A 13517-nucleotide genomic window follows, 5' to 3' on the forward strand; every position below is an offset into this window, starting at 1 on the left:
GCATTTATATTTTTTTAAAGTCCTAACTTGCCTGCAGCTTGATTCCTTTCAAGACTGCTGTACTTTTCTTGGGACACCTACACCTTTGATTGTGGTAAAAGGCACTGTTTCTTTCCCATAACCTGGGGTCCAATTTGAGTTCAACAACATCCTGTTCAAAAAACTCACACTTTCTTGACCTGTATGATGTTGGTGGTGGTAGTGTTTTTTTCGTCAGAAAACTCAAGGGTAGGTATGGGGCAAAGTAGTATACAGCATTACAGAAAGAGGAAAAACTATGCAGAAACACATCTGTTTGACACTGCACAGTTTGGAATTCTATTGTAAAAAGAATTGCGATGTATTTGTGTTGCATTCAGGGATAATATATAAAATTTGAGATCAATTAATTCAGTGTATCATGTTCTACTTCGAACTACAATTCACAGTGCCTTATAAAGGCTGCCTTGTGAACACCTCTTTACACCCAGTTCCTTCAGTTAGGGGTGCTCTGGAGATGGGGGGAGGGCACAGAGCCGCCTTCCTCTGCTCCGCTTAGGACAAACTGCTGACATAGTCATGGTAAAAGCAGAGGTGCCATGGAGATATTAGCAGACAAGCCAGTCAACCACATTCTCTGCTCAATATTTTTCATCCTTCTCATTTCCTAAGAAGGCCTCCTTTGGGCCTCGCAGCCATTGTGGGCTGAAGGTCAACATTAGCACTGTGTCTACAGTGTCAAGACAAAGACTGGCAGGAAACCCACCAGAGAAGCATTAAAGATGAAAGACTTGGTGACACAGAAGGAAACTGAGGCAAATATCTAACGTGGGACTTGGACTCAGTCTGATTTCCAAAGCTTGGGTGTGTTCTTTCTCTAAGTTGAAAGTAAATTTTTAGGAAGCAAGTGTGAAGCTGGTTGTGTGGGTGGATTGCAGCAGGATCTGTCTGAACACAATTCTGAGAACCCAGACTCTGCGAAGTCCTTCCTGGCTGTGTTAAAAACTCACTGCATGAGTTTGGGAAAGTTATCTTATTTCTGGGTGCTCTACTTCACTTGGTTGGGAAAGGAAAACATAGGGCTTCATTGAAGTCTTGAGTTAATAAAAGTTTTTCTTACCTTTGAAAAAGCTCAAATCAATAAAAATGCATAATTAAAACAAAACAAAATCAGTGATTTATACATCAGTTAGAAAATACAGTGCAATAAAGGAAAAAGTTACCAATGTTTCCTTTTTGTCAGGAACCTTGTCCTCTATACAGCTGTGAAAGAGCTTCTAAAACTTCTACCAACTCTTTCCTCCTCCCTGCTTAAAGTTTCCCCTGGTTGCCTTTGCCCACCCAACACAGTTCAGATTCCTGGACTCTCCAGCCAAGGTTTCACCTCTCTGGTGTCAGCTGCCGTGCTCTGGTCCATGTGCCCCTCTCCGGAGGCTCCTAAAGTTGTACTCGGAGGGTGGCCATAGTGAAGATGCCTCCAAAGACAGAGATGATAAAGAGCCTTGTCAAGCCATCCACCAAGGCCAACTCCAGACACAACCAGAGACAGTGTCCTGGACCACCTTGTGCAGTATTTCCACAGCTGATCTGTGGATGTTTGCTTGTATCTCTTCTCATGATCCTTATTCTTGATCCCCAGATTGTTGGAACCATTCTGATTTGGCACTTTATCTGTCACCAAGATTTGCTGAGAGCTGGAGTCCCAACAGCAGCAAAGGGCACAGAGTCTGAAATCCACAGAAACAGGTAACAAACCACTGAGATGTTACAGAATCCCAGACAGTGGGCAGATTGCCAAGGGAGTGATGCACGGGGGTTTTGGGCTACCATGGCTTGATCAAAGTCATGGCTAAAAGGGGATGGAGCTGGAATCCCAACACAATCTGACAAAGGTCAATTCCAAAGATTGTTTATTCTATTATGCTAATCATTATATGGGTGCTTACTATGGTCTAAATATTTATATATATTCACTTAAACCTCTCATCCTTAATAAGGAGGAACTATTATGTCCATCTTACCAGACGGTTTAAACAACTTGCCTAATGTCACAGAGCTAGAAAGTGGCACAGACAAGATTCAGCCTGGCAACCTGGAAGGTGCCTCCCTTCTGTGAGACACAGCCTCTCCTCTCTGAGCTCCAGCCTCCCAAAGTGGCCAGCACAGCCTCGCTCTCCAAGAGCCAGCACAGTGCAAAGGCACTGTAAGAGAAACATAGAGGGGAGACCTGTCCCTGAACTCAAGAAGCTTGCAAAGCACACCTAACAGGTGGAGGGAGCATGAGACCTTACAAAGGCATGCTGAGGGGCATGTCTACCCTGTATCTCCAGGTTTACATCTAAAAACTGTAACAGAGCTCCCTTTTGGAAATCTTTACAATGTACAGGCCTCTATGCTGTCAGGGGAGGCTGAGAAATAGCAAAAGCCTGTCTTTGGCTTTATCTCCTTAGATAGAGGAGAAATCCACAGTTATGTGGGATCTACGGAAAGCCAAGCATTTGACACTATCCAGCTCTGCCTCAGAGGAAGGCAGTGGCCAGAGCACAGGATAATCATGGAAGCCTGACCACGGGCTGCTCAGTAGCAAACAGAAAGCCTGCGTTGCCCAAGCCTTCCAGAGGAAACCCCTCTGTCTAAACATCTATCAACCTCTTTTGTATCTCTGGGCAAAGTTTGGGCTGAGGCAAGGACTAGTAGTTTCTCGAGCCAGGGGACACTGGTTCTGTATCTGTTCTTGGCATTCTCCTGGCTCACAGTGCTAGCTCAGTTAAGAACACAAACTTTGGTGCCAGACAGAGGGGAGTCATGGAGCAAGTTACTGAATTCTCCTATACACATGGCTAACTTGTCCATAAAATGGGACTAATGACAGTCCCTATATCATAGGGCTATTATGAGGATTAAACATAATAATGCATAAGATAAGATTCAGAGTCTGGCACATAGTGCTTTATAAAGTTAGCTGTTATTAGAATCCTAAAACCAAGTCAACAGTTAATTTTTTCCTGAATCCTTCTGTGCCTGCTTATATTCCCTGCTCCACTTAGTCCTTCCCTTCTCTGGGCTTGTACAGTACTTATATGTGTTCTGCTATGACACTTATCAGACCGAGTGATAATTATGTCTGTCCATTCTCTCAGCTAGACCGTGAACTTTCATCTGAGGCCTGGGCCTTATCTGCATGTACCCAGCACAGTGTTGGAGGCCCTGTCAGTCTTGGCTGGTGTAACTGATTAAACAAATTCCACCTTGTTCTGCCTGATAGAGTGACAGACTGCCCTATCCTACCATCCTACAGGTTGTAACTGGAGGCCTAAACTGACATGTCTGCTGTTTCAGGACATGGTTTCCTCTGACAGCCCTCTGTTATCACCTCAGCCTTCACCCACCTGTGGAATTGGGAAGGGGAGCAGATAGGAACTCAAACCCTGAGTCAAGTGTACAGACCAGGCCAGCACATGTATAGATTCTCACTTCCTTGCCTTCTGTCTGCTCTGTCTCCCTGAGTTCTCCATATAACAACAGCTTTTTTCAATTAGTCCCTTGCTTTTTTTTTTTTTTTTTGGTACCGGGAATTGAACTCGGGACCTTGCACTTGCAAGGCAGGCGGCGGAACCACTGAGCTAAATCCCCGGCCCCCCTTGCATTTTTTTAATATCTCCAATTTCTTCTGAAAACCAGTGTTTCTCAAAGTTTAACAAGCATATATACAAATCACTTGGGGATCCTGTTAAAATGTAGATTTTGGATTTAGTAAGACTAAGATGAGGCCAGAGTGCTGCATTTCTAACAAGCTACTGGGAAACACAGGTACTGCCAGCCCTTATCTGACACTTTGGGCCATGTGTGATGGTGTATGCCTGTAATCTCAGCATTCAGGAAGCTGAAGCAGGGTGATCACAGGGAGTTTGCGGTCAGCTTGGGCTACCTAGTGAGCCCAAGACCAGCATGAACTACACAGCAAGGCCCTGTCTCAAACAAAACAAAACAAAAATCATTTGACACTTTGGGTGTACAGGCTGGGCAGCACTGCCAAGATAATCTTCTAACACCTAGCTGTGGTCATGTCAGCTTTGTGGAATTGAACAGATCCTTCACCAAAGAAATGTAAGAATGGTAAATGAACATATGAAATGATACTTAATATCATTAGTCATTATGGAAATGCTAGCTAAAACTGCAATGAGATTCCAGTTCACAACCAATTAGAATGGTTTAAAAATACAGTAACATGCTAGCAAGAATGCAGAAAAACTGGAACTTTCAGACATTGCTGGTGGGAGTGCAAAATATTATAGCTTCTTTGGAAAATATTTTGGCAGGTTTCATTTTTATTTGTTTTGTGTTTTGTGGTGCTGTAGATTGAACCCAGAGCTTTGTGCAGGCCAAGCAGGTCTCTTCCACTGAGCCACATCCCCAACCCTAGCTGTCTTTTCAAAACAAAGTCAAACATGTACCTGTAAATACTTATTTCACCCAGTAATCTTACTTTTATTCACTTAGGTATGCATCCAGGTGAACTGAAAACTTACTTTCACACAAAAACCTATATGTAAATGTTGGGAGCAACGCTACATAATTTTAGGGAAAAATCATTTGGTTAGCCTGATTCTCCTGCCCACGGCCCAGCTATGGCATTCCGAGATACGATTCCATTTTGGCCCCCATCACAACTGAGACCTCAATGATACTGTGATGCTGTGATTCTCCAGGACAAGATTACACCTGCGGGAGACACCCTGGGAGGAACCAAATCTCCTCCTAAATCTTCATTTGCATAGTTCCTCACTGATCTAGGATCATCGCTGTTCCGTCGGAGTCAATTGCTACTTTTGTTTCTTCCCAGGTTCTGAACAAAGGTGTGGCAAGCTGGGGGTCTGGGGTCTTTGCCACCTGGAGCAGCACTGATCAGGCCCAAAGCTTGGCTTCTTCTCAAAGTCTCATTTTTCTACCTTTCCTGTATAATCACCTTGTGCTGCTGTGGCTCGCAGGAGACTAGGTCTTACTGTGGAGGTTCTGGTAATGTCCCCTTTCCCTGTTCCCTACATGTATATACTGATACAGGGTTTATTTATAATTGACAAAAATTAGAAATAACCTAAATGTCCTCAATTATGATTGGATAAACAATGGACATATCCATATGATAGAATATGACTAGGCAAAAAAAGGAACAAGCTACAGTATTGACATACACAGAAGACGAGTGAATCTGAAATGCGTTATTCTGAGTGAAAAAAGCCAAACTCAAGAAGCTACTTCCTACGTGCTTCCACTTTTAGGAATTCTGGGAAAGGCAAAACTAATGGATAGCACCTCAGTGATTTTGAAGGAGTGGGAGGGGAGGTTGACTGCAAATGGGCAGAGAAGTACTTTATGGCTTGATGGAAGCCTCCTATAGCTTGACGTTGTGTTAACAACTATATACATTTGCCAAAACTTAGAGAATGTTAAAAAGGATGAATTTAACATTATACCTCTCAAACAATGACAGCTGAACCATCAACAAAAACTTTTGATAGTTTCCATTTGTCCAAAGTCCAAGCTCCTTAGCCAGACCCTCTTTCTAGCCATTTTTACTGTTCCTGTTCCCTAAATGCCACCTAACCCTTGCTATCCCTCAAATATGTCCTGTGTTTTGTCTCATAGTCTATGCTATCTTATCTCCTAGGATACCCTCTTCTCTATCTCTCAAAACTCTGGCCATCTGCAAAAGCCCAGAGTGATTGCCACCTCCTCTTTCACACCTTTTCCCCAACTTTCCCGATCTGGAAGGGCCATCTCTCCAGAGCGCGCCACCTCCTCACCTGTCCCAAATCTCCTGGTCTCTGCACTTAGCATGTTCATTGATTTTTCCATATTTTTACATTCACTCTTCCCCCTTCTATGATAAACTATAATAAACATGTGCTCATCTCACACACACACACACACACACACAGATGCACAAGCTCACACACATACACACCTCCTGGAGAACTCTCACACATCCAACAGATCCAACTAGCATATTACTTCATATGACACCTTCCTTGAATTCTTCTCTTTTATGTTCCCTCAGCTCTTTGTTGGATGCCTGGATGACAGCTTCTTCAACATTGTGGTATTTATCTGATAATCCTATTATTATTATTCTACTACTTTTCCTATTAAGCTGTCAGTTCTTAAAAACAATTCTATGTCTTATTTATCTTTGAATCCTAGGACTTCTTTTACAAAGTAAGTAGATAATAAAAATATTAAATGAATGGATAAATTTTCCTAAGAACATCCCTTGACTTCCACACTGGCCCCAAAATGGTACCATGGAAAGGTAAACTTGCAGCTCTGCTCATTTCTTTCAGCAAGGAGCTCAGTTATTTGTAAGGCTTTTGCCTTACTCTGCTGGAAAAGTTGTTTGGACACAGACAAATCAAGTTAACAAAATCCACGTGTGCTCATGAGGCAGCAGTGAGTAGTCACACAGCCTTGGAAGTGTGACTACTACTACAGGGAGGCCTTTGGAAAGGCCTCCCTGGCATGCGTTCTGCAGCCCTGCTCTGGACGCCTGACTCCTCACTCCTGGCAGGTGAAGAGAAAGGCCAGCCCTGCTGACAGGAGAAGCTGTGGTGGTGTCACCCACTGGTGGTGATTGATGCCCTGTCCTCACTCGTGTTTGTAGAAGGGTTCTTGTCCCCACTGTGTCTGCCTTGCTCTGGGGAAGGCGGGTCTCCATAGCACAGCCACTCCTGGGCCTCTCACCAGTCAGCCTACGCCTCTTTCTCCACAGCCCCAGAGTGCTGACAGCCAGCCAGGAGGGAAACACACTAGGATGGCTTCTGGGAGCTGACTCCCATGGTTGCTCCCTCTGAGATGATGGTTTGACAGTCCCAACCAAGAACACCAGAGCTTTGAACAAGTCCTTCCTATAAAGAAAAGTTGCAAGGGAGAAACACATACTCATGTACATGCACATACAAAAACGCATACACATTCACTTGGACCTACTCTATTTGTCCACATGCACATACCTACAGGGGAAAATATATTCCTGATTGAGTCTTTGGCCACAAGCTCCCAAATTGTCTCTCAGTCAGCTAGGAGGAGCCAAGATTTTTAAGGCTCTAGGCCATCCTGGAGCCTTTGTGAAGATCTGGCTGAGGTGGTCAGCACCTTCAACCAAGTCCTCTAGACTTTCTCATTCTTGATAAAAAGAAAGATGAATCAAAGAAGGGAGGAGAGCCAGGCATGGATGCACACCTTCATCCCAGCTTCTCAGGAGCCTGAAGTAGTAGGATCCCAAGTTTGAGCTCAGCCTGGGCAATTTAGCAAGGCTCTGTCTCCAAACAAACAAACAAACAAACAAGTGGCTGGAGTTGTAGTTTAGTGGTAGAGGGCCCTCAGGTTTAAAACAAAATTGCCCATTCAGGGTCCCTGTGACAAACACAGCACTATCCAACTTTGCTCAGATAGTGACCCAGATGTCTGTCTCTTCCTCAGGAAGGAGAGGTGAGGAAAGGTCCCAAGTTTCCCTGGGATCTAATGTAGGGAACAGGGAAAAGGGATGTTACTAGAACTCCTGCAGTGAGTCCTAGTCTCCTGTGAGCCACGATACCACAAGGTGAATTAATTTATAGACAGAAATGAGACTTAGAGAAGAAGCTGAACTTTGGGCCTGATCAATGCTGCTCTACACAGCAGCAAAGATGAAAGACCCCAAGCTTGCCACACCTTTATTTGATACAACAGGAGTAACAAATGACTGGGGGGGGAGGTGATAACCCATGAACAATGTGGAAGTTATGCAGATGAAGATCCTAGGTCATGAGGAACTTATGTTGATTAGGAATTTGTCCATCCCCAGGATGTCTTCAACTGGTATTATCTTCCCCTGTAGCATCACAGCTTCATGGGACCATTGAGGCCTTAGCTGTGACTGGAGGGGAAACGGAGTTAAGTCTCAACATGCCATAGTTGGCCTGTAGGCAGGAAAACTAGCCCTAATCATAATTTCAATTGTGAAATGATTTTTCCCCAAAATTATGTAGAATTGCTCCCAACTACCTAAAAATGGTGACAGAGAAAACATTTTAAAAATTACATCTACATTACTCCTTACCAGGATCAGCTACATAATTTGTCTGCCCAGTGCAAATGAAAATATAAATCCCCCTATTCAAAAAGCAGATAAAAAGTGCCTTTAAAAGTACTAAAATAAAGCCTTTCTCTTTTCTTTCTTTTTTTTTTGGTATCGAGGCAGGCGGTGGAACCACTGAGCTAAATCCCCCTCCCAAGGCTTTTTCATTTCATGCATTTTTCATGGTCTATCTACAGTATTTGTCATGATATTTTTATTTGCTATTTATTTGCTGTTCTCAGTAAAGAAAAATTAACATTTTAAATTATTAGCATGAATTTTTAACATTTATCTCCATAGTGTATAAAATGTACTTTAAATGCAAATATAAGAGCATTTAACTTACATGTAGAATCACTGCAGTTATAAAGTTTGTATTTCATAGCTTGTGTATGCTTGTATATTTCATGCTCACCAGAACAGTGGAGAGACTGCACAAAATTAATGCGATTGTTTTTAGTTCACCTCCTGCTTTGCACATGTTCTCTAGATACTCTCTACCTTTGTCTTACAATTAATAAGGAAGGACTGAAAGACAAAAGCTATGATTTGAACTATCATTTTCTTTACTTCTACATCATTTTTCAGTGAAAGTGGCTGTCTAATATAGGGAAATAAGAAAGATAGGCTTTCTTGGTCATTTTTGTTTCTCAGAATGCAGTTACACCAGGCATGGTGGCACATGCATGTAATCCCAGCACTCTGGGAGCCTGAGGCAGGAGGATTACAGGTTCAAGCCCAATCTGGGCAATTTAACAAGATCCTGTCTCAAAATTAAAATTAAAAAGGGCTGGGGATGTAGCTCAGTGTGAAGGCCCCGAGTTCAATCCTCAGAACCATGGTGGTGGGGGAATAATTACCTTCCCTCTGTATTCAAAGCAAGTTCTATGGGAAGCATGGCCGATTGGCATTGCAGGAACTAGCTCACTTAGCTACGAATGAAGCACCCTCATCTTCTACTCACAGTGAGTCTGGCTGCACTCCCACACATTGCCAGCACACCAAATTCTGTGGTCATGGGGCATCAGAAATGCTGCATGCAAATGGCCAGCAAGAATACACACATGACATGTGGTTCCTCTACTCATATGCAGGCTGGATTGTCCTTTGGATCATAGACTTCACTTATATGGCCCCACAGACTTCACTTACAAAACACAAGTTCAATGATAAAATGATTAAGAATTGCAAGATGCAAACTGCAGAGCTAAAACTAAGTATAGGACCCTTCTGAGCACAGGCTCCTGTGCAAATGCACAGGTTGAATACCCTACTCTCTACCTCTCCTACCTCCCTCCTCAGACCACATCCCTGAATAGTCTTCCACCCTCTGTGACCTGGAAAGCATGAGGACCAAGAGTCCCCTCTAGTGAATCGGTCATTCCTGGGGAAAGCAAAACAGCAAATTATGTTAACCTGATTCCCAGGCCAGGTGGGCCTATCAGAAAGAATGGGTTCCCATGCCTCAGCCTCGGCCTGCTAGTTACTGAGCACTTACTGCATGCCAGATACTAAACTAATAATTTGCCTTATACACATTATTATGTCTTTTAGTCCTCAAAATAACCATATGAGTAGTATTATTGCATCTACTTCACAAATGAGAATATAGTCGATTAGCGAGGTCAAGTAACTTATTCTATAACAGATAGGCTGTAAGTGTCAGAACTTAATCTTGAACCCAAATCTAGAATTCTCATGCCTGTATATGACCTGCAGGCTCACTTTCAAGTCTGAGAGTCCCACAAACATCTCAAGAAGCCCAAGAGTCCTCTCAAGCTGCCCTATTTGCATCTGAATCATCCTCTCTCCAACTTCCCACCTTCTGCTAAGGCCACCAACCCAGTCCCTATTGCCCTCCTTACTTAGAGTGGCTCCCCCATGAGAAGGCTGCTAACTGCACAGATAAGCAAGACTGGCAGATGCTGACATTTCCCTGGATACACAGGAACCTCAGCACTGAAGCTAAGATTGAGCACAATGTCCCTTTCTAATTCTGCTCCATACTTCATCATTAAAATAGTTATGATAATAGTTAGCATGATTGTTTATTGTACTGCAAATATACCCACATGGCCATGGACAATTAGATTGTGTACAGTGCTATGCCTCTGAGATTTCCTCAGCAACAGAAGTTTCTCCTGCTTTGCCTGCAGTTCCTTTCTCTGGAAAGCTCAAACATGAGCTCATCAAGCTGGGATCTGAGGTGGAAGAAAAGGGTGTAGAAAATATCAAGCCAGATCTTCATTCTCTATCTAGGACTTCAATGTCCCTTTGAGTTCCTTCTATTCTCTGAAAGGCCCATGTGTAAATCTGCCCTGAAGGACTTCTTTACCATTCGGAGAGACAAATCCAAGCATGTTGTTATGGTCTGAATGTCAGTGTCCCTCCAAAATTCATATGTCAACACCCACTGCAATAGTAGTTTTAGGATGTGAAGCCTTTTGAAAGTGATGAAGTCATGAAGGTTCCATCCTCAGAAATGGGATTTGTGTCTTTATATGAAGAGGCTCACAGAAGTTCCCTCACCCCCTTTCAGCAGATAAGGAAACATGGAAGGTACCAACTAAAAGGCATGAGTCCTCATCAGAACTGAATCTACCAGTGCCTTGATCTTGGACTTCCCAGACTCCAGAAGTGTGAGAAATAAAATTCTGTTGTTTATATATGACCCAGTGTAAGGTATTTTATCATAGCATTCTGAACAGAGTCAGACACATATCTTAAAATCTCAGGAGAAGATATAACTTTGGCTAATGGTGAGCGCTCCAGTACATACATACATACACACACACACACACACACACACAAAGAGCAGTGTAATTTGAGTTTCAATCCCCTAGGCAGAGAGAGGCCCCTCATATTTTGCTGAGAAATATTTTCTTTCCCTTTATGAGCCCCTGATGGACATTGTGCAGAAGCCAAGCACCCCTAACCTTAGGTACTTTCTATCACATTATGCTGTTATATTTTCATTAAAACACTCACTGTAATTTGTTATTCACTAGTTATCCTCTCTCTCATTACTCTGTATTATCAACTTCATGAGTGCACAGTCCTTAGCTGCTGTATTCCATGCTATAACACATGCTATGCACATGGAAAGCTCTCAGAAAGCATTAGGTGGACAAATCAATGGATGAATACATGCTGAGTCTCTTTTATTACTGTTGCTACACTTACTTAGCACCTGCATTAACTATATGCCCTCTAGACCACCAAAAACCAAACCCTACTCATCATCCTAAAGTAAGATCAACCCCTCACAGACCAAGACAACCAAGATGAAATGGGCTTCATGCTTTTTCTCTTTGGAAGGGCAAAGAAGAGTTTTGTTTTTGTTTTTTACTATGGCCAGCATCTGGGCAATGGAACAGAGTGGCTCTTAGCTGACATGAGAGATGGCTGAGGCCCCATGAATACAACCAGCAGAAAACCCACATGCCTGATAGATTTCCCTCACCTTAAGATGGCTGCTATATATAATAGCTGCCTTCTTCTTCCCATAATACCTTGCTTCCCACCTAAACCCAGTTCCAAGATGGCTCCTTTCCCCACCCAAAATGGCCTTCTCTTTCCCATAATGCCCTGCTCCCCACCTAAAACCCAACCCCAAGATGGCTTCTCCCACCAAAAGACAATTTTCTTCTTCCCAACATGTCCCCCCCACCCAAAAGAGTAACCTAATACTTGCTCTCCTCCTAGCAACTAGTGATGTCACAGGTTCCTCCAGTCCCTAGCCACTACATCACTCAACCCCACCCCAGCTCCACAAGCCCCACCCCAGCTCCTATAAGAAGCGCTCCCTGTCCCAGCCATATTGCTTTTCTCTCCTTTGTTTGGAGACATCCCTGCAGATCATCCCTACAATAAAGGCTTGTTGTGGTTCTGGTTTGGTCTTGGTTTTCAGCTCCTTTACCTGACAGTGACTACCTCCCCTGCCACTGACCCAAATCAGGCAACTCATCATCCAACTTTTCCCACACCCTTCAAGCTATGTGCTTGTGACTTTTAAATTCTTTCACCCTTCCAGCCTGTCCTTAGGATTCATTTGCTTAGGGTGTTAGGGTAAAGATATTCAGTACCCTCTGGCTCTAAGAATAGGAATGTGGGCCACCAGTAGGTGATGTAATTTAACCATGAAGGCCAGAAGCTAGTGGGGCCTGCTTGTCCCTGAATGTGCTTCAGGCAAACTGAGTAGAAAAGCAGAGGAACAAATCCTACAGGCTAGGATTCAGCATGATGTGGGTTAAGAATGTTGTTTGTGCTATTCTGCTGAACAATGTGTTATTTTACTTTCTGCGTTGATTAGGGGACTAATAAGCTCAGGGATGTGAAAGGGGCAGGTTACGGACATGCTCCTGCCAATCCTTGGACTGGAATCCGTGAGTCCAGCACACATCACCAGCACTTGATTGCAATGCACAGTTTTCATATGTTGGTGGAAGGTTCAAGGGCTTATTCCATTAATTTACAAAATAATAATCATACTTTTCAAAAAACAGTAGCACTTTTTAAATTAAAAATTAATGTACAACCACTAGAAAAATATAGAAAGATAACTACGTGAATATTGGTATTTATCAACTCAGTATTTTTCTACGTGTATATATAAATATTGATTTTTGTTGCTTTTGTTGAGACAGGGATTCAAATTGTGGTAAAATTTTACACCCCACTTGGTTTTTTATTTTATTTTTTTGTTTGTTTGTTTTTTGATACAGGAGATTAAACCCAGGGAGTATGGAGCTACATTCCTAGCCGTGTATGTATTTATGTATGTATGTATTTTATTTTTAAAAAAATAAAGTCTGGCTAAGTTGCCCTGGATGGCCTCAAACTTGCAACCCTTCTGTCTCAGCCTCCTAAGCAACTGAAACTACAGTAGTGTACTACTGTGCTCAGCCCAACCTGCCTATTTTACTTGGCAAACATAACATGAGTACTTCTCTATGATATTAGCCCATTTTTTAATACTGTAGTGCATTCCACTGTGTGGCTGCACCGCAAGTTATCTCTTCATTCTCCTGTAGATGGACATTGAGGTTACTTGTGATTTATTAGAATAATGTAAACACGTATCGTAAGTCAAAGGTAAGTATCTGTACATGAATGATGAGAAGCTTCCTGATGGTGGTGTCCATGTGGGGACCCTGTAGAGAACACCTTGGAATAAGATGGAATTGTATAACCCTAAGTGTGCTGTAACCCTAAAGTGTGCTGTGACTTTAAGAGTGCTGTAACCTAAGTATAACACAATCATAAGAGTGATGTGTAACCATAAGATATGAAAGTAATGAAAGTAGAACCTTAAGTGGTATGGAACTGATAAGGGTGTACCCGAACTGGACGGGGCGTACCCCAGAACTGGACAGGGCATACCCCGAATTGGGCAAAGTATGCCCCAAGCTGGACAGTGTGA

General features: G+C 42.9%; 1 protein-coding gene across 1 annotated transcript in view; it reads left to right on the forward strand.

Annotated features, from left to right (window-relative positions):
• Positions 1 to 13078, forward strand: part of Cdc7 (cell division cycle 7) — a 127453-nt gene extending 114375 nt beyond the window's left edge. The window contains exons 12-13 of the mRNA XM_087213103.1: positions 1619 to 1725; positions 12820 to 13078. Of these exons, the coding sequence (XP_087069229.1) occupies positions 1619 to 1710 (92 nt within the window). The 3' untranslated portion in view covers positions 1711 to 1725; positions 12820 to 13078. The remainder of the gene's footprint in view (positions 1 to 1618; positions 1726 to 12819) is intronic.
• Positions 13079 to 13517: the final 439 nt, after the last annotated feature.

This window comes from Heterocephalus glaber, unplaced genomic scaffold (assembly GCF_053883595.1).
Source record: "Heterocephalus glaber isolate CG9 unplaced genomic scaffold, H.glaber_assembly_v1.0 deba00001442, whole genome shotgun sequence".
Classification (NCBI taxonomy): domain Eukaryota; kingdom Metazoa; phylum Chordata; class Mammalia; order Rodentia; family Bathyergidae; genus Heterocephalus; species Heterocephalus glaber.